The sequence below is a fragment of the Tauraco erythrolophus genome, chromosome 2 (assembly GCF_009769465.1).
Source record: "Tauraco erythrolophus isolate bTauEry1 chromosome 2, bTauEry1.pri, whole genome shotgun sequence".
In the NCBI taxonomy this organism is placed as follows: domain Eukaryota; kingdom Metazoa; phylum Chordata; class Aves; order Musophagiformes; family Musophagidae; genus Tauraco; species Tauraco erythrolophus.
The window spans coordinates 71,263,824-71,286,892 of NC_141466.1; the positions used below are offsets into that span (position 1 = coordinate 71,263,824).

Here is a 23,069-nt window from a genome sequence, read left to right on the forward strand (position 1 = left end):
AGTCTCAGAAAAACACCGTAATATTCTGCAAAAAAATCATAAATAAAACTACTGTTGTGAAACTACATGTAGGGGTTTAACAGAAGCAGAATCTTCCAGTAGAGAGGAAGGAAGAGATCCTTAAGACAAAGGAAATAGCTGTTTGGTTTGGTTAGTGCTAGGTCTCGGCCAAAGGCACGCATTTGTAGAGATGCCTGGATGGCATTAATTTTTCATCCAAAGGACTATGGAGAAGTCACTTGCTGAGCTAATCTGTTGGCAAGGAATTCCAAAAGATGTGGTGAACTGGTGTGAAAGTGTGATGGGGAAGAAAACGGGGATTGGAGAGGAAAGAAGGCAGCAGACGCTGAGTGGATAGAAATGTCCAGAAATGCCAGTCAGTAGTGGAAGAGCCCTCCCAGCTGGGGAAGAGCAAAAGCAAGGACTGTGTGAGAAGACTGTTCACATGTGATGGGGACCTCCTGGCAGCAGTTTGTAGTGATAGTGATTGCTATTGTAGAGGCAGAAGAAGGCTTCTGAGCCATGGAGATGGAAGGGGAGAGAGGAGTTTGCTTGAGGCTAATGAGTCATGTGAGATTCAACCTTTGTTCCTGCCAGGCTCTCACTTTCTCCGAGCTCCTGCAGATCTGGCCTGAGTTAGTTTGGTTTGATGTTGGTGGAGAAGAGCATGAAATCCTTCAAAAGACCCAATCCAGCCTGTTTTGGAGGTTTGACGCCTCTCAGAAGTTGAGAAGAGCTTGTGTTTCTAAAAGGAGTGCTTGAGGGATTTTCTAGCTAGCTGGTTTTATGTAGCCCTCATCCTTCTTCTCATTTTGCTCTTCTGTTGCTTTTGTTTCTGGTTATGCTTCATTTTGATGATACACAGTCTTCAGTGCGGTGTGTCTTAGCTTGTGCTGTGGCATCAACTTGTGTCATTGCTTTACAAATTGAATTTGAGCAGCTTTTGAAAGTTTCCCCAGCTGTAATTTGAATAGCTGTAGCCTTGGTAAGGTTCATCTGCTATAGAAGTAGCAAACTGGATTACGTTCAGCCCCTAGAGTAGTTTACTTTATTAGCAGCCATGTTCCAAGACTCAAGTGGTGATAAATGGATAATAAAACTCAACCCTTCTCACTTCCTAGAGAATAATCTCAATTAAACGTATCAAAATGTGTTTTTTTCCTTACGAATCTTTTTTCTCTCTTCCCAGAGGTCACACTGTGAAGGCTGTGTGTGAATCTTTTCACTTAGCCAAGGATGCTGGGTTTAAAGTAGTGGCGCACATGATGCCTGATCTACCAAACATGGGTCTTGAAAGGGACATGGACCAGTTTGTTGTGAGTATGGCTTAAAGTAACCGGGAATTTCTAGTGTGTTCCAGCTTTTCCATCTAATACTGCCTCTCTCTCTTAGCTCAGCTATCAGTTATGATCCAGGCCAGAATTGTTTCTTAAGGACAAATAATTTAAAATTCATTTTGGAAGGTGGAGGGTGAGAGAGATTTGTTGAACTACTTCATCCAGAAAATTATATCTTTGCCTCATGAAAGACTGAGTCACTCGGGTCTCTGTGGAATATAGCTCTTCTGATATTAACTAGGGCTCTTACTTTTTTCCAAGGTGGTTTTCTTTCTTTGGATTTAGAATAGTACATGATTCAAAGTTAAAAGCATACTATCTTGAAGGTAATTAATTGCAAAGTGCAGTGTATAGGTGTGTTATATAGCATCTCTGTTCTTGGCTCAGTGCTATTCAATATCTTTATCAATGATGTGGAAGAAAATATAAAATTATTTCTAGAGAAACTGAAATGAGAAAAGAGCAAGTGGTAAACAGGGTAGGGAATTAACCACTTTATCCGGTAGCATGGTAGATTACTTTTTTTATTTCATGTTCTTTTTTAAAATAAAAATTTGTCATGTTTTTTAAATAGTGCAGAAATCGTAGTCATGACACAGGAATCGCAGGTATATTTCTGTGCAAGGTCAGACTAGGTGTTTTCTGGCACTAAAAAGCTATCAATGCAATGGAATATATCGATTAGAAGTACAGGCAGAAAGCAGTGGTTTATCTTACTGTGCTGCAAACAGGCACGTCTAGAAGGAAGCAATCGAAAACGCAGCTGTACAGTACATGAAGGAAATTCTGAAAACTGTGGTAGGTATTTTTTTTAAGGGGTTTTGTGCAGAATTCCTTGAGCCCTTCATAAACTTAGCGTCATAGTACTCAGTAAATATTATGTTCGTGTGAGAGGCTGGAACAAAGTGATGTGCATAAAACTAGAGGTGAAGTCAGTGACAGAGCTGAAAGTGAACTCAAAATTCCTGCCCCAGACTGTTGCTTCTGGGTTATTTTCATATAATGCTGAAGGAAGTGTAGGGTGGACGTCACAGTAGCTGTGTTTTTATAGAATTACTTGTGATGCAGGGTGTGGCAAAACCTGAGTCCCTTACTTGATAACTCCTCATGAAGTTGCAGCCGTAGCTCTGGGTTGTTCATGGGCCTGTCATTACTGAAGTAATATTAGGCTGGAGGGAATTTGGGGTGGAAGAATAACAATACTGACTAACACATTTAAAGAGCTAACCTTGGATAAGACCCAGCAAAGAGGAGACAGTAATCTAATGTATTTGCAAGATGTAAAACTGAAGAGGGAGGAATTATTTAAGGCAGAATTACAAGCTTCCGTAGAAAGTATTAAGTTGTTATTATTCTTTGCTGCTTATTCATGATAAATGGCTGAGGCTTTTCCACTGTCAGATCTGGAGTTGCTCCTGTTTCATTGCAGGAGATTTAGGGAGACTGTTTAAAATGTGTAACTTCAAGTGATGCTGAAGTGCTTTCAGTTTCTGCAGGCCAGCAGGCTCCCTTGCTTGTTAGGGGAAAAGTAATGCCATGCTGCATTTTGTCCGTTTATTAACAGTTTTTACAGAAATAGAAGAGGCAGAAGGCAAAGTTTTCAGAAAGAGGAGACAAGAATGTGGTGAAAAGGCTGGAGTTGTGAGAGGGGGAATTAAAAGAAAGCTGGGAAAACAGTTGAGCATGGAAAAGCAAGAGAAGGAGAAAACAGAGCAGAGAAGGTCAACCGGTTTAGACTATTTCTGCCAGAGAAGTGGTGTGGCTTTAGGAGCTGGGAAAACCAATGTTGACGGTGGGCGAGCTCTGGGACACGGCAGGAAGGAATTTGCATGTTGCGATGGGGAAAGATGGGAAAAGTGAGAGTAAATGAGAATGAGGCCCAAAGAGAATTAAGAAATTTTCAATTTAGAAAAGGAAGGGTTAAGATAAGATTGGTTTTTGCTGAAGGGCTGGAATTGGCAAAAAGGCTGGTTGGAGGGCCAGGAAGGAGAAATGCTAAGCAGGGGAGTAAGAACACCAGGTGACGGTTTAAGAGGGGGAATTCAAGAATTGGGAGAGGGCGATGGGGTGAAGACCAGCTCAAGTGGCAGCCCTGTTAATCAGTTCAGAAATTTGAAGCGGGACTCGCAGATCAAATTAAGATTCGATGCCAGTGAACATACAGATGAAGAGTTGGAGGATGAGTAATCAGTGTGGAGGATGAAGCCCTCCAGAAGTGATGTGATTGCTGCAGAGCGAGGAAGAGAAATGGGAGTTAGAGAGGCAGGCTGGTGAGGAAGAAATGATGGATCACATCAACATGGAGAAGAATTATGCCTGTGTTGTTTTAAAGTGAAGGAAGTGTGAGAAAGAGGAGAAGGGGGACTCAAAAATGCCTATGTTAGAAAGGTGCACAGGGTCCCCACCACGATCTGAGACCAGACAGCACACAAAAAAAGACCTGTGTGGAAGAGGCAGCTGCAGAGTTGGTGCCCGGCTAAGTGATCACTGTGCATTTCAGAAAATGGAGCTGCAGGGCATGAGAGTGGAGAGGCTGTGGATCACTATGACGTGTTTCAAGACGGGATGGTAAACAAGAGACAGCTATCCTCTTCCTTCTGCCTTCTCCTCTGCTTTTCTCATCCCATTTTAAATGCTTTATAATTTATTTTTAAAAGATCCTTTGTCTTAAATAGGAGAGACTAGAGGGTAAAAACAACCCTCTGTTGTTTTTTTTCCAGAGCCCTGCACTGGTGAACATAATAGAAGTATTCCGCAGACAGTAATTCCTTCTTTCCCAGGAATTCAGCTAGATAGTACATTCTCTATTTCCTACCTTAAATTTTTGTATCATGGTTTTGAGTTATTAAAACAACTTATTTGTATGTTGTGCTGTATAAATGTTAGTCCATACTGGTAAATATTTAGACACTTCTACTATGTAAAAATAATGTGAGAGCAAAGAGAGGAACCAAGTGGAGAGCATCTGTTGTGTTCTAGCAACAGCACGAAGCTGTTCATGAGCAGCAGTAGTGCTCTTTTGTGCGGTGGTATTCTCGTTCACAAAAACATATGCTCTTCCTATAAGATACCCATGACTTTTGGAGACAAAGACACCGGTGGCTTGTCAAGGATCCTTACAGATTTTTGATTTCATAGTAGTTCTAAATAAGTTTTGAAAAAAGAAGTTATTTGTTGTGATACTAACCTCCTTTCTAGCCACCCTGGTTTTCACATCAGGGAAAGGTAGGACAAAAAGGAACCAGATGACTTTAGAAGGAGGTCTGAGCACCTTGCCTTCATTACTAGTTGATGTATTAAATACAGGGGCTTCTCCTGGGAAGATCATAACCTGCTGATTGTGCTGACTGCGTACTAAAAATACTGGGTGCTTCTTCAAATTGAACAGGTAATTATGGTTTTAAGAGTAATATTGCTTCTGTCCCTTATGACCTATTGATTTTGAAGCGTTTCCTGCTACTTCCATCCAGCAGCTAGGATGCTATCGGTTACTCCTTTGCAAGCGTATCTACGGTTAAAGTTGTGTATATAGCAACTGCTTTCCTAGAGAGTTTATGAATAATTATTCAAAACTTTTAATTTATTGATAAGAGTGAGTGTATTAGATCTTTTGCTATATTTACAGATTCTTTTTTACTGTAAGCGACAGGTGACTGGCTTTTTTGCTTGCCTTCATCCTGAAGATTATTAGTTACTTTTTTTTAAAACATAATGAATGTACTAGTCCTGTGTCCCAGTTTGTTATGCTTCTCCACTCCTTCCCCCGTCATGCCTCTTTTCCTCCTGTATTATTGATTCTTTCTATAGCCTCAGAGGATTTCCTTTCAACTTCAGGTCTTTCCACCCCGTTCCACATATGGGAAAATGCTGCAGGGAGGGACTATGCTCTGCTTCCTCCCACCACGCATGTGGTGTGCCAGGAGTGTCAGGCAGTGTACATGTACGCACACACACACGCGCGCGCACACACACACAAACACACACACACTTATACTGCTACTTACTGTTGGCAAATGCAAGCATAACAGATAAGACCGATTCGCAGTGCCTCACGTAGCAGGTGGTCGGAGAAAATAATTAGAATAATAGCTAGAATAAATCAAGGACTCAGCGGGAATAATGGAATTGTTACCAGAGCAGACACCTCATTCTGTGGAACGCGATAAACACTCGACTTTGCTGTTGTAACGCGAGAGAGATGAGGTGACTCTAGGGGTAAATGGTTGGGAGGATTCATGAATCACACTTGCCAACAGGGCTACCAAGCAGAACTTTGGATTTAAGCAAAAACTTTAGGAGGCTAAAGAGTTCCCAGGATGCTATTACTAATTCCTCATTCTGTTTCTGCAGAGGCACTGAGTGGCAATACTGTAATCAACAAACTGTATCTGCTCTAGAATAAATATTATTATGCTTGTAACATTTATTAATGGAGAAGATACTGCTATGTTTGCCTTTATTTATTTTTTTTTTTATGGTCTTTGCCTAAGCATGATTTACTGTGACTGTTCCTCTTGGTCCTTCAGGAGGGATGGCTGTAAGCCCATCTCAAACAACTTTAAAGACCCTTCATAGAGGAAATAAATCTGAGGAGTAGAATAAAGGAAAGGGAACAGGGAGGAGAGCCAGAAGATGAGACATTTCAAGTGTGGGAAGTGTCAGGGGAAGTGTTGTAGCAAGTTGCTGGCAGAACCCTCCACCCCTGAAGGCACGTGGGAGCTGGTGGATGCTGCCCAGAAACATTGGGTAGGCCTTCAGTTGCGGAGAAGCTCTTTTTCCTTGAGGACATCCATGAGGAGGTCCCATGGCTTCACCCTGTACATCTAAAGTCTCATGTAAATAAAATGACGAGAGTAAAAGCATAGGCAGGACCATTTAATGGTCAGTACTGGTGACAAATATCAGACTGAAGAGATTTTTGGTTCAATTCAGCAGACCCATTCTTATGTTCTTTAAATAAAATATAATCATTGACTGATTTTAGTCTGGTGAAAATTCCTTTTCTTACAGTCATGTGTCAGGGTTTTTTTCTGCACGAATCGCAAAATAAGCATTTCCCAGAAATAGACTAATTTTAGTGAAATGCCTGATGCGCCTATGATGCAAGTGTAAGATATGCAGAGGGCTGCAGCCTCCTTGGATGTGTTGTACGCGAGAGAGAAAAATAATGGTCAAGTAATGCAGTGGGTAATAGGAGTGTCCTTTCTCTTTGCAATGTATTTGATGTTGTTGTAAAACTTTAAATACTATTGTTTTGCCTTTAGCTGTAAATAAGGAGATCGTTTTCCTGAGGGCTCTCATTTTTACCAAGGAGATGAAATTCATAATGAACCTAATATATTGCACCTCTATCAGGAGCTTTTAATAACTGTAATAAAAGACGGTTAAACTGCTGATCTACATTGATTTTTACTCTTTGGGAAGACAATTATCTGTGTTTTTAAATATAGCTCTGAAATGTTTAGTGGGGTGAATGATTTTTCCTTTCAGTTCCTACTAAACATCTCATTGAAACACTATTATTGGCAGGTAGCCAGCATTACCTCTGAAAGTTTGTCTTTTTTTTTTTCATGGGCACGTTTACAGATTAGGCAGTATTTAATGATCAGTCCTCCAGTTACTAGAGCTTCTCTTGGAGTCTTAGTAAATGTTAGAGCTAAAAAGCTCTTCGCTTTGGATACAATTATAGTTTCATGAACTATGGCCAATGCCATGGTAATTTTTATGTTAATGAGAATCGTGGTAGTAAGGAACAAGCTAATTTTAGAAACTATTTTCACAGATAATTGCACTCATATTTCCGCAGATAAAATATCTAGATGAAGCCCCAGTGTGTGCCCACTTCTGCAGATGGTCGAACTGTGTACACAAAGCTTCTCTCCCTCTCCAGTGTCTGGGTGGAAATAACTTTTATTTGCTCGCTGGGTGCGTTTGCTGCAGCTCTGGGTGTGTTTCCTATAAAGCGGGTGAGAATTCTCTCTGGATATCTGGTGTAGTGGAGGGTTTCCCTGCCCATGGCAGGGGGGTTGGAACTAGATGGTCTTTGAGGTACCTTCCAACTCTAACCATTCTATGATTCTGTGATTCTAATAGAAGAAAGAAATAGAAGTTAAAGGTTGTCCTGGTTTCAACTGGGACGGAGTTTTTCTTCTTAGCAGCTAGAAGAGTTCTGTGTTTTGAATTTAGTTTGGGATTTGTTGCAAGAAGAGTGTTGACAGCGCACTGATGTTGATAGTTGGCACTGAGACATCAAGGACGTTTCAGCCTCTTGTGTTTTGCCAGTGTGCAGGAGCACAACAGGCTGGGAGGGAGCATGACTGGGACGAAGGGCCCCCAACTCCTCTTATGATTCGAAGTTAGATTTAAGATTAAGGGCCAAATTGGGCAATGGAGTATTCTATATCATGCAATGTCATGCCCATTATATAGATGGGAATTGACCAGGAAACAGGGAATTAATTCTCTTCTGAGGGCTCTCTCTTGGACGCTGTTGTAGTTTAGCCCAGTAGGCAACTAAATACCAGGCAGCTGCTCGCTCGCCTTCCCCCACCCCCTGGGAACGGGAAAGAGAATTCAAGGGGAAAAGGAAAGTAGACTTGGGGGTTGAAATAAGAACAATTTAATTATAATAATAGTAGCACTAGTAGTAGTAAAATATATATAAGGATAATAATATACAAATAAGTGATGCACAGTGTAATTACTTACCACCTGGTGACCAACACCTGTCCTGTCCTGGCAAACAGTCCCGAAACAGGTAAGTCCTGACACCACAATCCCAGATGAGCGAGAGGCCTGAAAAATGCTAAAGCAAGAGAGAGAGAGCACTCGGAGAGCAAGAGCCTGTGGAAGAGCAAAGACCCTTCTTGCCAGTCAGCCCTCATCTATACTCTGGGTATGACATTGCATGATATAGAATACTCCATTGCCAGTCTGGCCCTTAATCTTAAATCTAACTGAGTCATAAGAAGAGTTGGGGGCCCTTTGTCCCGGCCATGCTCCCCCCCAGCCTGTTGTCTCCTGCACACTGGCAAAACACGGGAAGCTGAAAGGTTCTTGATGTCTCAGCACCAGCTATCAACATCAGCGTGCTATCAGCATTCTTCTCATAACGAATCCCAAACTAAATCCAAAGCACAGAGTTCTTCTAGATGCTAAAAAGAAAGCTGACTCTGTCCCAGTTGAAACCAGGACAGACTGAGTTCTATCTCTGTCACTCTCTTTTTGGGCCTCTCACTCATCCGGGATCGTGATTTTGGGACTTGCCTGTTTCGGGATCCCTTGCTGGGACAGGACAGACATTGGTCACCAGGTGGTGAGCAATTACACTGTGCATCACTTGCTTGTATGCATTATTATAATTTTATAGATATATTCATATATTATTATTTTATTGTTATTACATTATTGTTATTATTAAATTGTTCTTATATCGACCCATGAGTCTCCTTCCCTTTTCCCCTTGCATTCCCTTCCTCATTCCCAGAGCGTGGGTCAGGGTGAGCGAGTGGCTGCGCAGCATTTAGTTGCTGATGGAGTTAAACCATGACAGAGCTGCTTCCCTCAATGTGACGATGTGCATGAGCAAAATAGCTGAATCAATTGAACGTTACAGGTAAAACTGGTCCCTTATCTTCTGCATCATTTGAGGGTCCATGCGTAATGGGGATAGGGTGTCACAATTTAAACCAGAAAATGCAAAGGGTGCGGGTTTCAGTAGCAGCACGATCTTCACTATGTTCCATTGTACCGCATAGAAGCGGTACATACTGCTGCATCGTTAGTATGAACATGATAAATTGCAAGGCTGTGTGGAAAAACTGCATTTATTACGGATCTTGGATTGCTTCCTTTGTCTTTCTGAATTAGTATTTTGCCCACACGCACGTTTTCCTCCAGCATGCCAGCTGTAAAAGTTACGATAGTAAAGAGCGCTACCTTTAAAATAGCCTCCGATTCAGAAGAAGCTTCTGCTAAATTTAAAGGTACAGTTGAGACACTTTTTCTACCTGAACTAAAAGATCATTTCTGCCCTTAACCAACAGACAACTGTGGGTTGCATTGGCTCATACGGTTGCTCTGTCTATTCGAGCGGTGGTTTTTCAAGCCAGCATTCAGAAGCTGTTTTCTGGGACTCTTTCATGGAGGCCCCTTGATGCTGAAGTCAATAATGAGCATATGGCTGGGAAAACACAGCCAACTGGAAAAGAGCACCGGAATAAAGGGATGTGTCTTGGATAAAGAGTGCAAATTTGCCAGGGATTTAGGCAAACAGAGCATCATTCAGTGAAATATGTGTTTTACCACAAATCATCAGCAGCAACTGAATGCTTGCCATCAGGGTGGGTAAACCATGACATCCAAATTCTGTCTTTGAGGATTTAGTTGTTGGGGGTTTTTTAATTTAATTTTAAAAAAAAAAAATCATACTGGAAAAGCATAATGGTTTTACTGTGAACATAATCTGTTTGGACTTCTGTAAGGCCTTTGACATGGTTCCTCATAACATCCTGCTCTCTAATTGGAGAGATACAGATTTGATGAGTGGACTGTTTGGTGGATGAGGAATTGGTTGGTCACATCCAGAGGTTAGTGGTCAACAGCTCAATGTCCAGATGGAGATTGGTGACAAGTGGTGTCCCTCAGGGGTCTGTACTGGGACTAGTACTGTTGAGTATCTTTGTTAATGACGTAGATAATAGGATTGAGTGCACCTTCAGCAAGTTTGCTGACAACACCGACCTATGTGATGTGGTTGACACGCTGGAGGGAAGGGATGCCATCCAAAGGGACCTTGGCAGGCTTGAGAAGTGGGCCCGTGTGAACCTCATGAAGTTCAAAAAGGCCAAGTGAAAGGTCCCACACATGGGTCGGGGCAATCCCAAGCACAAATAAAATCTGGGCAGAGAATGGATTGAGAGCAGCCCTGGGGAGAAGGACTTGGGGTGTTGGTTGATGAGAAGCTCAACAGGAGCTGGCAATGTGTGCTGGCAGCTCAGAAAGCCAACTGTGTCCTGGGCTACATCACTGCCAGCGTGGCCAGTAGGTCAAGGAAGGTGATTCTGCCCCTCTGCTCTGCTCTCATGGGACCTCCCCTGCAGTACTGCATTCAACTCTGGAGTCCTCAGCACAGGAAAGACATGGATGTGTTGGAGTGAGTCCAGAGGAGGGCCGCAAAAATGATCCAAGAACATCTCTCCTGTGAAGACAAGCTGAGAGAATTGGAGTTATTCAGCCTGGTCAAGAGAAGGCTCTGGGGAGACCTTATTATGGCCTTTCAGTACCTAAAGGGGGCTTAGAAGAAAGATAGGGACAGACTTTTTTGCAGGGCCTGTTACAGTAAGACAAGGGATAGTGCTTTTAAACTAGAAGAGAGTAGATTTAAACTAGATCTAAGGAAGAAATACTTCCCTCTAAGGGTGGTGAGACACTGGAACAGGTTGCCCAGAGAAGTTGTAGATGTTCCATCCCTGGAAACATTCAAAGTGTCAGGTTGGGTGAGGCTCTAAGCAGCCTGATCTAGCGGAAGATGTCGCTGCCCATAGCAGGGGGGTTGGACTAGATGACCTTTGAAGATCCTTTCCAACTCAAATCATTCTATGATTCTGTAATAATAAATGAGACAAACTTTTGCAGGGCTCAGTAGGGTGGGAGGAGCACATGGCTGTATTGATGTTCCTTACAGAAAGGAGAGATCTGATGAAGGAGGATTAGATTATCAAAAACATTATAGAGTTGCTGATCTCTATGTTTTTTAGGTTAGAAGACATATTTTAAAGGGATCTGTGTTGCAAAACCTTTGTACTTAAGACAATGAAAAATGTTACATTTCCCATACTTAGCCCTCGGGAAAAGCTGACCCTCCTAGAAACAGAAAGACCAGAGTTCTGTTCTTAGTAAAAGTGAAGGTGAAACTTCACGGCAAATTGATTGAGGTATTCTCATGGGTTTCTCCAAAACTGCGTAATAAATGGAGACTCACTTGGAGCACCTGCAAGACTAAGCAGATGGGACTGCTCGGTGCAGTGAGCACAATCTGGAGAAATTTGTCTTGATGTTTGGATAGCTGCTGTGTTCAGGAGTCAAAACCACGCTCCAAGGTCGTGCTACTGATGCCCAAGGCCTCTTCCAAATGTTAAATGTCTCTTCTTATTATTGAGTTGTATTATAGCAGCGCCGAGGACTGTCACAGACTTGGATCTCCTTGCACTAAGTTCTTTGGAAACTTGGAGAGAGCAACTATCCAACGGAGTGTTAGACGGGAGGCAACCAGTAGATCCCGACAGTCCAGGGCTAAAATGAGATGGTGAGAGAGATGGGATAGGAGGCAGGCATGTTCTCTCCTAATCTGGCAGCAGCACTTTCCTATACCATGTAGAGAATTAGGGTATTTATGGCACTGAGGTGCATAGTCTTGGTAAATAACTTGCTGAAGACAGCTTTACGTCTGTGGACTAAATGCTGCTTGTCAATTAGTTCGCCTCCACCATAACTGTTGCTTTGCACCCCAAGAGTAATTTGTCCCTGGGTTTAATGTGATAAAGTGTTCATACTGAAGCTGAAGATTGTGAGGATTCACTTGTGTTGGACACTTCTGGAAAAGTTCTCTTTGGCATGTGGATTTGGGGGTTTTGAGGGTGTCAGGGAAGGGAGGAGACAGAACAGCTTTCTGCACCTTGAAGGGTGAACTACAAGGTCCTTTATACTCTTCACTCTGGATGTAAGCAAACAAATCCACTTTTCTTATTTGACATTCAGTGTCTCTGTATGAAGCACTATACACCCTAAAGTAAGAATATAGATTATTAAATAACAACCAAAACCATATGTTTTTTTTAATGTGTGCTATTGTAATAGTTTAAGAGACATATCAAAGTCTTCAGTGATGTGTTACTGGTAAAATTGAATGTGTCAGGAACTGAAAAGATTTTATTACGTAGCTGTTAATAGTCAGGAGAGTTGTAAGAATTAGTTGGAAAATGGTCTTTCCTCCCTTGATTGCAGAGTGCTTTACAGGTGCTCTCAGGACAGCTGGAAATTTGGATCATAGAATCATAGAATGATTTGGATTGGAAAGGACCTTAAAGATCATCTAGTTCCACCTTCCAATAGACCAGTTTGCTCAAAGCCTCATCCAACTTGGCCTTGAACACTTTCTGCAGTGGGGCATCCACAACTTTTCTGGGCAACCCGTGCCAGTGCCTCACTACCCTCAGCATAAAGAATTTCTTCCTTAAATCTAATCTAAATCTCCCCTCTTTCAGTTTAAAGCCATTGCCCCGTGTCCGTCACTACACGCCCTTGTCAAAAGCCCCTCTCCAGCTTTCTTGTAGCCCCTTTAGGTACTGGAAGGCTGCTGGAAGGTCTCCCCGGAGCCTTCTCTTCTCCAGGCTGAACAGCCCCAACTCTCTCAGCCTGTCTCCATAGCAGAGGTGCTCCAGCCCTTGGATTATTTTTCTGGCCCTCCTCTGGACTCGATCCAACAGGTCTGCGTATCATCATCCAGGATCATCTGCTTTAGAAGCTTTTTGCCCCATTGTCCCACCTGTAGGAGATTTTTGTCATGAGTGCAGACATTAAGCAGAAGTGACTTGATTTATCTCTTCTTTATGTTAACCTTTGAATCAATTTTACAGAGATTCATGACCCCATATATAAAGTAACATGCATTTCAGAAAAGCCTAAAGAAAAATGTTACCTTGCTGTACTGTGTTTGCATCAGACATCAGTGCCTCATACCTGGAGGGGGTTGGAACTAGATGATTTTTGAGATCCCTTCCAACTCAAACCATTCCATGATTCTGTGATTCTGTGAGGTGTTCCAGGCCAGGCTGGGTAGGGCTTTGAGCGACTTGTTCTAGTGGAAGGTGTCCCTGCCCATGGCAGGGGAGTTGGAACTAGATGATCTTGAAGGTCCCTTCCAACCCAAACCATTCTATGATTCTATGATCACTGATTCAGCAACAGGATTTACTAATTGCACTGTGAAGTCACTCCTCCGAAGAACATTTGAATGGACAGAAGATGTTGTTCTTTGAGGATAGGTAACACCTGATATCAACATATCATCTTTACATAAACCCAAGGCAACTTGGGGAATTCCCCAGGTTATATTAGAAAAAATGTTTCAACCATATTTTAATTCCATGTATTTAAAATAAGTGTCAGGTAAAGATACCTTGAAGAGTGGATGTGCATGCAGTCAGCAAAATGAGCTCCATCTTACCACAGGTGAAATGCTGGAGAGTTTGCTTCCCTTTCATAGAGGGTTGATGGGGGTTGTCATCACTGAGTGTTCTGCATTGCGTTTGTGTTCAGGTCTGCTCTGCTGGTTGGCACAGTGTGTATACGATCGCAGTATGTAACATGCTTAATGCACTTACAATATGCATCACAGTAAATACAATTCTTTTTCATCATTATCCCACTGAGTGGTAAGCTGGATTTAAAACCTTGTTTATTCCAAGCCAGACTCTGCAAACCGATGGTGTTCAGAGCAGCTAACAAGTAGTATCTTACTATGTTCTGGTAACTTAGTAGGAAGTCTAAGGTCACGTAATTGAAAGATATTGATGTTAAGTGACTTTAAAATGACCACTTCTCATCTTGGTGTAGTCACTGTGTTGCCTTACTTCCCAGGTGACAACTGCTGCTTGGCGAGGTGTGTGTTCCTAGGCTGCTCCGAAGGCACTAAAAAGGCACAATATAGTCTCTCCTCCTCAGTCAGTAGGCCATTGTCAATACCAGTGAATGCAGATCCTATCGTTACATTTTAATTAGACTGGTATTTACAAGAAAGAGGGGAAAATGCAAATTTAGTGTTAAAACGGAGCCACATTTTTGAGCCACAAGCTTCTGTTAATGCATATAATTAAACTACTAAGTGATTGTTCGTTCCCTGTAGAGTTGGAAGTGTCACTCAACGCAGTAGCTTTCAAGTGCTACCAGTATTCGTAGTTATAAATAATACAGCTGATGGAGATAAGGAATGCCGTAATATGGAGAGTTAAGATAACGTTCATCTTAATGTAGTCGGGCACGAATTTAATCATCTGTTTAATACAGGGACTATAGTAAAGGAACCAATTCAAGAATCAGGTTGAGTGACACCTGATTGCTAGTGGACAGTCATTAAAAAATAGATTTTGGTGACCTTTATTTTTAACAAATACTGACATTTTAGTAAACCGCTTTAAAAAATTGCTGTGCTTATCCTATAACCAATAATCTCCTCAAACAGTTGAACATCTTGAGAGCGAGAAGATTAAAGATGGTAACAGAATCTTTGATCTGTAAAATGTTTAAGTGGAATCCCATAAAATAATATTTTTTCCTCTTTTTTGGAGAACTGCAGCTTTTGAGTGTCTTCAAAACACGTTTCTAATTTGCTCTGTACTTAAAGTGGTTGGTAAAATCAGATTAAAACTGAAAGGTATAATCTTTTAGTATTGACTGAGTTATTACCAAACTCGAAAATAGCACCAAACCGCTATGTGGTCTTGTTATGATCCCAACACATCTGACCTTTCTGTTGCAACTCTTCATGGGTGACCAGGGGGTCTTCTATTTGAAAAGGTTATTGCAAACGCACATGAAAGTGAAATATTTGAGTTCAGGACTTCATCTCCTGATTCCATCTCCTTTCATATTCTGATCTTTTTTCGGTTCACATACTGTTACGTTGACTTTTGGTTTTCAACTAACATCTTGTTTTCTTGGACAGTAATTACAATGTCATGGGATTTTTTTTTTTTTAAGACTCAAAGCAATTGATGGGAGTTGGACAAAAGGATTCCATCATGCACTTTGATTTGTCTGCCTTGATGGAAAAATCAGTGGCTTCTTGGCATCTAAATGACTAATTTTACACCCATTGGACCCTGATTATTCATAGTGGCAGTGAGTTTATGAGATGGTGGATGAATGGATCCTATAGATGCCATTAGCTTTAATAACAGGGAACTTCTACAACAAAGGCATATGCTACTAAAATCAATTACTGTTCTCATAAAACATGTTAGTGGCTAACTTGTATAACCTTGTAGACTGAATGTGTGTTGATGGGATCTTATTAAGATTCATTGTTTGTAATTCACAGAGCAGCTGTTCCTACCAGTAAAGTATGTTTAATGGAGCTCAGGTGAAGCAAAAAAAAGTTGTGAATTCCAAGATTCTGTGGTTACTCATTATATTATTTACTGTGAAAAAGTACTCAACTTTTCTCTAATACCGCATACATTGAGCAAGGTTATGAGAAACGTTATTTTAGGGTATGAAAAGGTCCGTGTTTATGAACCTTCAGATCATTTAAGTTTCAGCTGATCTGAATTGACCTTTTTTTTAATTGCTATTAAACCACTACAATAATCTCTCTGTCCATCCTTTACGTGCGCGAAGTTAAGGTTTTACTCTAGCATCCATCTTTATTATACGGGATGTGTTAAATGCTAGTTGGCTTACAGTCCTTAGCTAGAGGGGAGAAAACTTCAAGTTCGAAGAAAATTGTTTCAGTAGCTTTGAAGTTGTATGTGCTTCCATTTGGAATATTCATGCACGCAAGAGCGCTACGCCGCATCCTCAAGTGAGGTTCATAAAGACTGGAAATACGTAAGGATCCTTTCTCTCTAGGTCGCCTTGAACCTCCTCCTTCACAGTGTGGGAGCAGATGCGGATTTAAGCCCTGAGTGAGTGCTTGCTAGAGCTGATGGAAAGCCTCCTGTTGACTCCCGTGACGCTATGGATGGTGGTCTCTGGAACCAATGTTGGTTTAGGGATTGAATTTGTTTTGGCAGTAAACTATTCTGAACGTTTTTATCAGTGGAAGACACCTTTTAAGGTGTCTAATTAAAAAAAGAAAAGGCTACAATTCCTACTAGAGTTTGGCGTGTGTTGGCGTTTTATAGTTCCTTTGTTTCATGTGAGACTTAATCAAAACTGTTTGTAAATGGGAAAAGGTTAAGCCTTTAAATATTGGGATTTACAGAAACTGTTTTAAGTTGGTCACTGGAAAAAGGAGTTCGGGAAAGGAGACGCTGCTTTCCTGTATTGTTTGAAACTAATTACTTTTGAAATAATTAAGCTTGAGGAAGATTTTGAGCAATAGTTTTAAGAAATAGATATGAAAACATGTTGGGTTTTTAATGCCAGCATTGCTGAAATATGAAGTAGCATTGTCAGCTGGCTTAATAAATAGATGTAAAACTGCAGTGTGTATGTAGTGGCAAAATTCACGATGTCATTAGAAGAAACCTTAACTTTTGACCTTGCCTTTGACTGCTGGATGGCTTTGACCTTAGTGCTGTGTTGATGCCTGCCTTTAATCTGCAATGTAAATCAGTGAATGTTTAAATATTCTGACTGGTGAATCATCCATGCTTTTGCGTTCAGTTCGGTATCGCTGCGAATATTAATACATAACCTTACTGGAAGCCTTTTTTGCTTGCTGGAGTGGAGTGGTTTATTTACCTTACTATATCTCATTGGGGAAGCATCATTGCTTCTTTACTTTAACGTCTTTCTCTTCTTCAGTGCCACTTGGCCATAGAGTTCCTCTCATCAGAGCAATCACCTCTTATATGATTTTCTTACTCCTTCTTTCACAGTTGCTTTGCTTTACATTAGAGCACCTCTGACCGCCCACAAAAGATGCAAGTCTGTCTTTTTGGGTTGTTCCAGGACAACAGGATTCTGAATTATTTTTCTGACCCTATGCTGCCTCATATGCTGTATGACTTTGGATTACACATCTGCTTCAGCTGACTGCTTTGAGTCCAGTGATTTATTTTTTTTTTCCCCCTATTTTTGCATCTTGAGCATCAGATGGACACCAGGGCCATCACAGAAGAGGTGGTAAGAGTGGTCAGCCAAGGGCAGAGCATGTCTGCCTTCTCTGACAGCCACCAGTGACAGTATTGACCTATAAAGTCAAACTGAAACCTTGGAGCAGAGGGGAGGACACACACTTCCGAGAGATGCATTAAGCAGACATAATGGTCCCCTGCTGTCATAATGTCTGTCCCCTGGGGGCAGATCCTGCTTCTGACCTTACTTACTGGAAGTTGGACTCAATGATCCTTATGGGTCCCTTCCAACTTGCAATATTCTAAGATTCATCAGTGGTGCTCAATAGACCGCTCCATAACCCAGCCCAACATTGAAATAGAGGAAAAGCTCTCTCCCCAAAATGTGTGTTGGGCTCTCCTGCATCAGTGAGATGAGTCATCCTGATCAAGAGCTCGTCAGGCATTGGAGCTGGCACGAGGTTGGGAGCAGGACGGCGTGGCTGGAAGCGTGGGCAGGGCAGGGAGCCATCACATCTGCTGCCTGTGGACCTGCAGGACAAACTGGCCCAGAGTGTCTCCGAATAAGTCATTTATGTCCTGTCCTCAGAGGTGGTGATGATGACAGAGCTGGCAAGATAAGTATGTTTTTTCATCTCATGGTGGTGATGTGAGATTTATGACCAACAGGAGTGTTTATAGATTACATAAACAAACCTGAGGAAAGGAGGAGACTAGCCTTATATCTATGCACACTCAAGAGTGAGCACCTTGACACCAGGGTTCAGAGTCATCTGTCTATATCTGCCTTTGGCCAACTTCCTTGTAAACCATTTACTTCACAGGTAGTGCAGCTTAATGGGATACAAGGTGTCTTACCTGTCTGGGATGGTTGGTCTTGTGTCTTGGATACTCTTTGAGGAGAATTGAATTAGATATCCCTCCTGGAGGCTGAGGGTGAAGAACATGTTTTGCTTTCATAGAATCATAGAATGGTTTGGGTTGGAAAGGACCTTCAAGATCATCCAGTTCCAACCCTCCTGCCAAAGGCAGGGTCACCTTCCACTAGACCAGGTTGCTCAAAGCCTCATCCAACCTGGCCTTGAACACTTCCAAGGATGGGGCAGCAACAACTCCTCTGGGCAACGTGTTCCAGTGCTTCACCACCCTCAGTGTAAAAAATTTCTTTCTTAGATCTCATCTAAGTCTCCCCTCTTTCAGTTTAAAGCCATTGTCCTGTGTCCTGTCACTACACGCCCTTGTCCAAAGCCCCTCTCCAGCTTTCTTGTAGCCCCTTTAGGTACTGGAAGGCTGCTGGAAGGTCTCCCTGTGGCCTTCTCTTCTCCAGGCTGAACAACCCCAACTCTCTCAGCTTGTCTCCATAGCAGAGATGCTCCAGCTCTCGGATCATCTTCGTGGCCTCCTCTGGACCTGCTCCAACAGCTCCATATCCTTCTGATGTTGGGAACTCCAGAGCTGAACGCAGTACTGTGGGTGGGGTCTCCCGAGAGCAGAGCAGAGGGGCAGAACCAAATCGTTTCTGCGTGAACCAAATTGTTTAGCAGTTCTGTAACGAGGTGAGCACAACGAGGCTGTGCCTGGATGAGGTTTTCTCAGCAGCAGCAGCTTTTGGCACAACCATTTTGCAAAGCTGCAGGTAACTCAAGTCAGTGAGTTGATCCGAGTTAAAATCCCCCTGCAAAATTTAAATTCAGTACCTCCTCCTTGTGTTCTTTTCTCCTTTATTGGGGCCATCTGGGACTTACTGCTCCCTCAGCCAGCAGTGCTGCAGGGATGGTGGTGGCTGAAGCTTCGTCAGAGCCTGAATGCAGGATTTCACCGTTAATTTTACAGCAGCGGTGTGGACTTTATCCATGGTCCAGATCTTGTTTTGTCTCTTAAACTGACTCAGTTGTCCCTATCTCTCTGTTTGTGAGTGTGTGTATAAGTGGCTCAGGAGGCTGGTCTGCCTGGAAGAGATGTTTTTTGAACTGGTTTCTTTTTTCAGCTGGATTAGGTCTCTGGTCTGTTTTTCTCTGTAGCTGCACAGCAGGCGGGGTGGCACAGGAGTGTGGGTGTGCAGGGCAGAGCCTGCTGGAGCTGGCCCAGGCTTAGGCAGGGAGTCTGCCAGAACTGACCTGGGCTGATGTGGTCCTGCCGTTCCTCTGACTTTGCTCACCTCCTCTCGTCCTTGTGCTGGATCTAACACGTGTTCGAGTCTGTGCAGATCTGTTTGGGTGTGCTTAAGATAGCAGCAAAGTGTTTGCTGCTTTTTATCATGTTGAAGTAGGGTTTTGTGAATGAAGCACAGGGAGCCAACAGAACAGCTTAATGCTGCCCAGGTGGGGAGGTCCTGCTCCCAGCAGGCTGCTCGTGGCACTTTATTCCAACATCGTAGCTTCCTGGAGCACTCCAGGAGCTGGTTTAACACACGGTAGCGATGGGGAACGTAGCAAAAATGCGTTGAAGCACTTCAGCAAAGTGCTGGTGAGTACCAAAGCTACTGCAGCAACTGGTGAGACCACAGTAGCCCGTTATTAACTCAGCTTAGCAAACTTGTGGGTTTATTATGAGAATACCACGCTGGAGAGGGATCAAGCAGTGGATTTCAAGTGTGCAACAGCCTAATCTAGTATTAGATCTGACCCGTAGATGCTGTTACAATGAGAGCCATGTCATCGCTGAAGTCAATTTGACAGTTGCTTGCTTCAGGGTGCCATGCCTGCTTTTTGATTTTTTTTTTTTTTTTTTTAATAAGTGATTTTATTTTAATTGTCATTACTGAAATTTAATTTGCAAAAAACCCAATGTGATTGTTGTGTAGTGCGAGCTAGTGCTGTTCAATTTGCAGTTCTGTGCAGGGGTTTAGTCATAGGAGTTAGCAGAAGATACAGTTTGTCCTCCCATTCTCCGGGATTGTTCATAACATCATTGTAGAATAAATCTGTTTTTCTTCATTGCTATTCAAATTATGTGTCCCAGACACATTGATTAATCTCTAAATGTGGTCTGCTGAGATTGAAGATTAGTACACTCATTCCTATTGTTCTAATTCTGAGCAGAGTCTGTTACAATAAATGGTGCAGTATCTATTGAATTCATGCTGAAAGGTAGAAGCGATGTACAGATTTGACTCGTAGTGTTGTCGTGTGGATTTTTTTTCTTTAGTGGCCTTCTCTTTGAATCTAGAACATGTTCTTTTCTTTCAAAAAATGTAAACTGGTAAATACTGGCAACTCTATGTAAGCCAGTAATTCTTAAAATGTACTTACGATTGTCTTTTATAAAATCTATCTTGAAATTAGTTTTGCTGAGGCATTGAAGCCCCAGGAAATGTAGTTTCTTTTGCCTTGACTTGCATTTTTTTTTTGTTCCACTTTTGCAGGAGTTTTTTGAGAACCCAGCTTTTCGCCCAGATGGCATGAAGCTTTATCCAACACTAGTGATCCGTGGTACTGGTCTGTACGAGCTCTGGAAGACTGGGAGATACAAGAGCTACCCCCCCAGCACTCTTGTGGATCTGGTGGCCAGAATCCTGGCCCTTGTCCCACCGTGGACACGTGTGTACCGTGTTCAGAGGTAATTTTCTGCGGCAGGCCTTGGATCTTGATTTATTGCACTTGGAGGGATTCTTTCTTCAATTACAGCAAGATCTGACTCAGGCTTTTATTATTTTTCAATCTTAAATCGTTAATGCACTAAAAATTTTTAAAACTGCTTCCTGTCTATTCAGAATGGGAAAGGCTAAGTAGAATGAGAAGCTCTTTAGATGGAACCACCTCTCTAAGGCACCCAGAAACTCCACGATTTCTGGAGGCTTCGCTTTCACTGCCGGTCAGGCGAGAGCATAGGATGCGGCACGCGTCATACTTTAGTGATATTGATGGATAATTGCCTCTTGGCTGTAGGTGAAGTTTCCTACGTTTATTGCAGAAGCTATGAGGTGTGTAATTTGTTTGGGTTTTTTTTTCTGTAGACTTCCTTTCTTTCCCTGTGGGTGTTGCACAGTTTTCATAAGTGTACTATGGCCGTTATTTCCGGCACTCACCTCCCAGGACGATAGATAATACTTCCATTTAGCACTGTATTTTCAGTGTGAGGTCTTGCTTGGAATATTTATCTTCTGTTATCTCCTGCATCTGTCTGATATTAGGAAGGGAGGCTATAGCATACTTGCCTGTTTTTGCATGTGCAGACAATAGTCAGTTGGCTTCCAGCTACATGAGCTGGAAACAGTGCCAATGCCTAAGTCTCCAAAAACATGCAGAATGAGAAAGCCTTGTGCATTACACTTCACCTGCCTGGACTTCTCCAGGACATCTGATTTTGTGCCCTATAAGAAGTATGATGGAGCAGGGATAAGCAGAGAAACATGGTGGAGAAGAAAGTGGCTGAAGGCAGGAAACACTGGGTAGCTTCGACAAAGAAAGTATGGACTCAGGATTATTTCCTGAGTTTCTCAAGCATCCATTTAAAAACTAAGCTTGCTCAAAATTTTATTTATTTACAATGATACAAAAAGGAATAAGGCATTGAGAAAACCTTGTGGGGCTGGGAAGTGTCATGGAAAGAGAGAGAATGCATGAGCAGGATCTGATGGTGGTGAAGCTGGAGTGATAGAAATGGGACAAGATGCAGTTCAGAGAAGTTTGAGGTCAAACTCAGAGGGGGTTTTGCTGCGAACCATGAGATCACCATGTGAAAACAGCAGAGGAGGAGAAGTTCTTAATGCCTTGGTCTGTAATATGACTAAGCCACTGGTGGATGCAGCTGTGAAAAGCATTTTTTTCAGGATAGCTCTTCTTAGAGATGAAAGTATTAATGCAGCACAGGACAAGGCTTTGGTAAACTTTGTCTGGAATAATCCCTGTCTTCAAGAAAATGAACTGTGGAAATATGTGCAGAGGAGCATCTTTTGTTTGAAAGATAGATGAGGACGTAAATTACCTCTGCAAGTCTATGAGAGAAGGAAAGTAACCTTTTAAGAAATAGAAACATTGATTTGGGCAGAAAATAAGAAAATAAGAAGTAACCTTGCATAAAACAAGGCAGGAAACTGGGAATTTTTGGACAAGACTGAGATTCTGAAGTAGCTTTCCAAAGAAGCCAAATGTGAGTATGGTGAAGCTTGATTAGGGTTATGAATGCAATTGTGATCCAGCAGTCTGTAGTAACAGAGGGACAGTTTCAGTGACCATGAGGTCCTTTCTTCAGATCAATGGCTTAAACTGAAAGAGGGGAGATTTCAATGAGATCTAAGGAAGAAATTTTTTACAATGAGGGTGGTGAAGCACTGGACCAGGTTGCCCAGAGAAGCTGTGGCTATCCCGTCCCTGGAAGCCTTCAAGGCCAGATTGGATGAGGCTTTGAGCAACCTGTTGCAGTGGAAGGTGTCCCTGCCCATGGCAGGGGGGTTGGAACTGGATGATCTTGAAGATCCCTTCCAACCCAAACCATTCCATGATTCTGTCCTCACTACTGTGAGAAACTGACGGCTGTAGCTGAGCTCTGAGAAGAAGGATGTGATAATGATGAAGGCAGCAAAACATGGCTTACAGGAACTTTCTGCTTGATATTCCCCCAGACTTTTCACATCAATTGTAGAGGTGTTATTAAAGGCAAACCTCCTGTCTTTTCTCCCTGCACGTCTCCTTCTTCCTCATCGATTCCACTATAGCCACAACAGCCTATTTGGTCATGATGCTATCACTGTAGCATCATATCTAAAACGAACAGGTTTGTTCTTAGGGAATGGCATGAGTTTGCAGGCTAGCAGGTCTTCTCCTAAGGAACGCAAGCCTGGAAAAGTCTGCTTGGTGTGCTGATTTGCCTGAGCTTGACTATGATTTCTTCTCTCCACAGCAGCAGCCTCCGTCCAGCTGTCTTCTGGTTGTCAGTTATTATGCTCCAGCGGAATAGCTGTTTTCTTACTGACTGGCTGATGTTATGTGAA

At 42.3% G+C, this 23,069-nt stretch overlaps 1 protein-coding gene across 2 annotated transcripts in view; it reads left to right on the forward strand.

The window, feature by feature from the left end:
* Positions 1-23,069, forward strand: part of ELP3 (elongator acetyltransferase complex subunit 3) — a 96,383-nt gene that overhangs the window by 34,791 nt on the left and 38,523 nt on the right. For both annotated transcript variants that reach the window (XM_086631451.1, XM_086631452.1), the window contains exons 9-10: positions 1,190-1,316; positions 20,502-20,695. In XM_086631451.1, the coding sequence (XP_086487577.1) occupies positions 1,190-1,316; positions 20,502-20,695 (321 nt within the window). The remainder of the gene's footprint in view (positions 1-1,189; positions 1,317-20,501; positions 20,696-23,069) is intronic.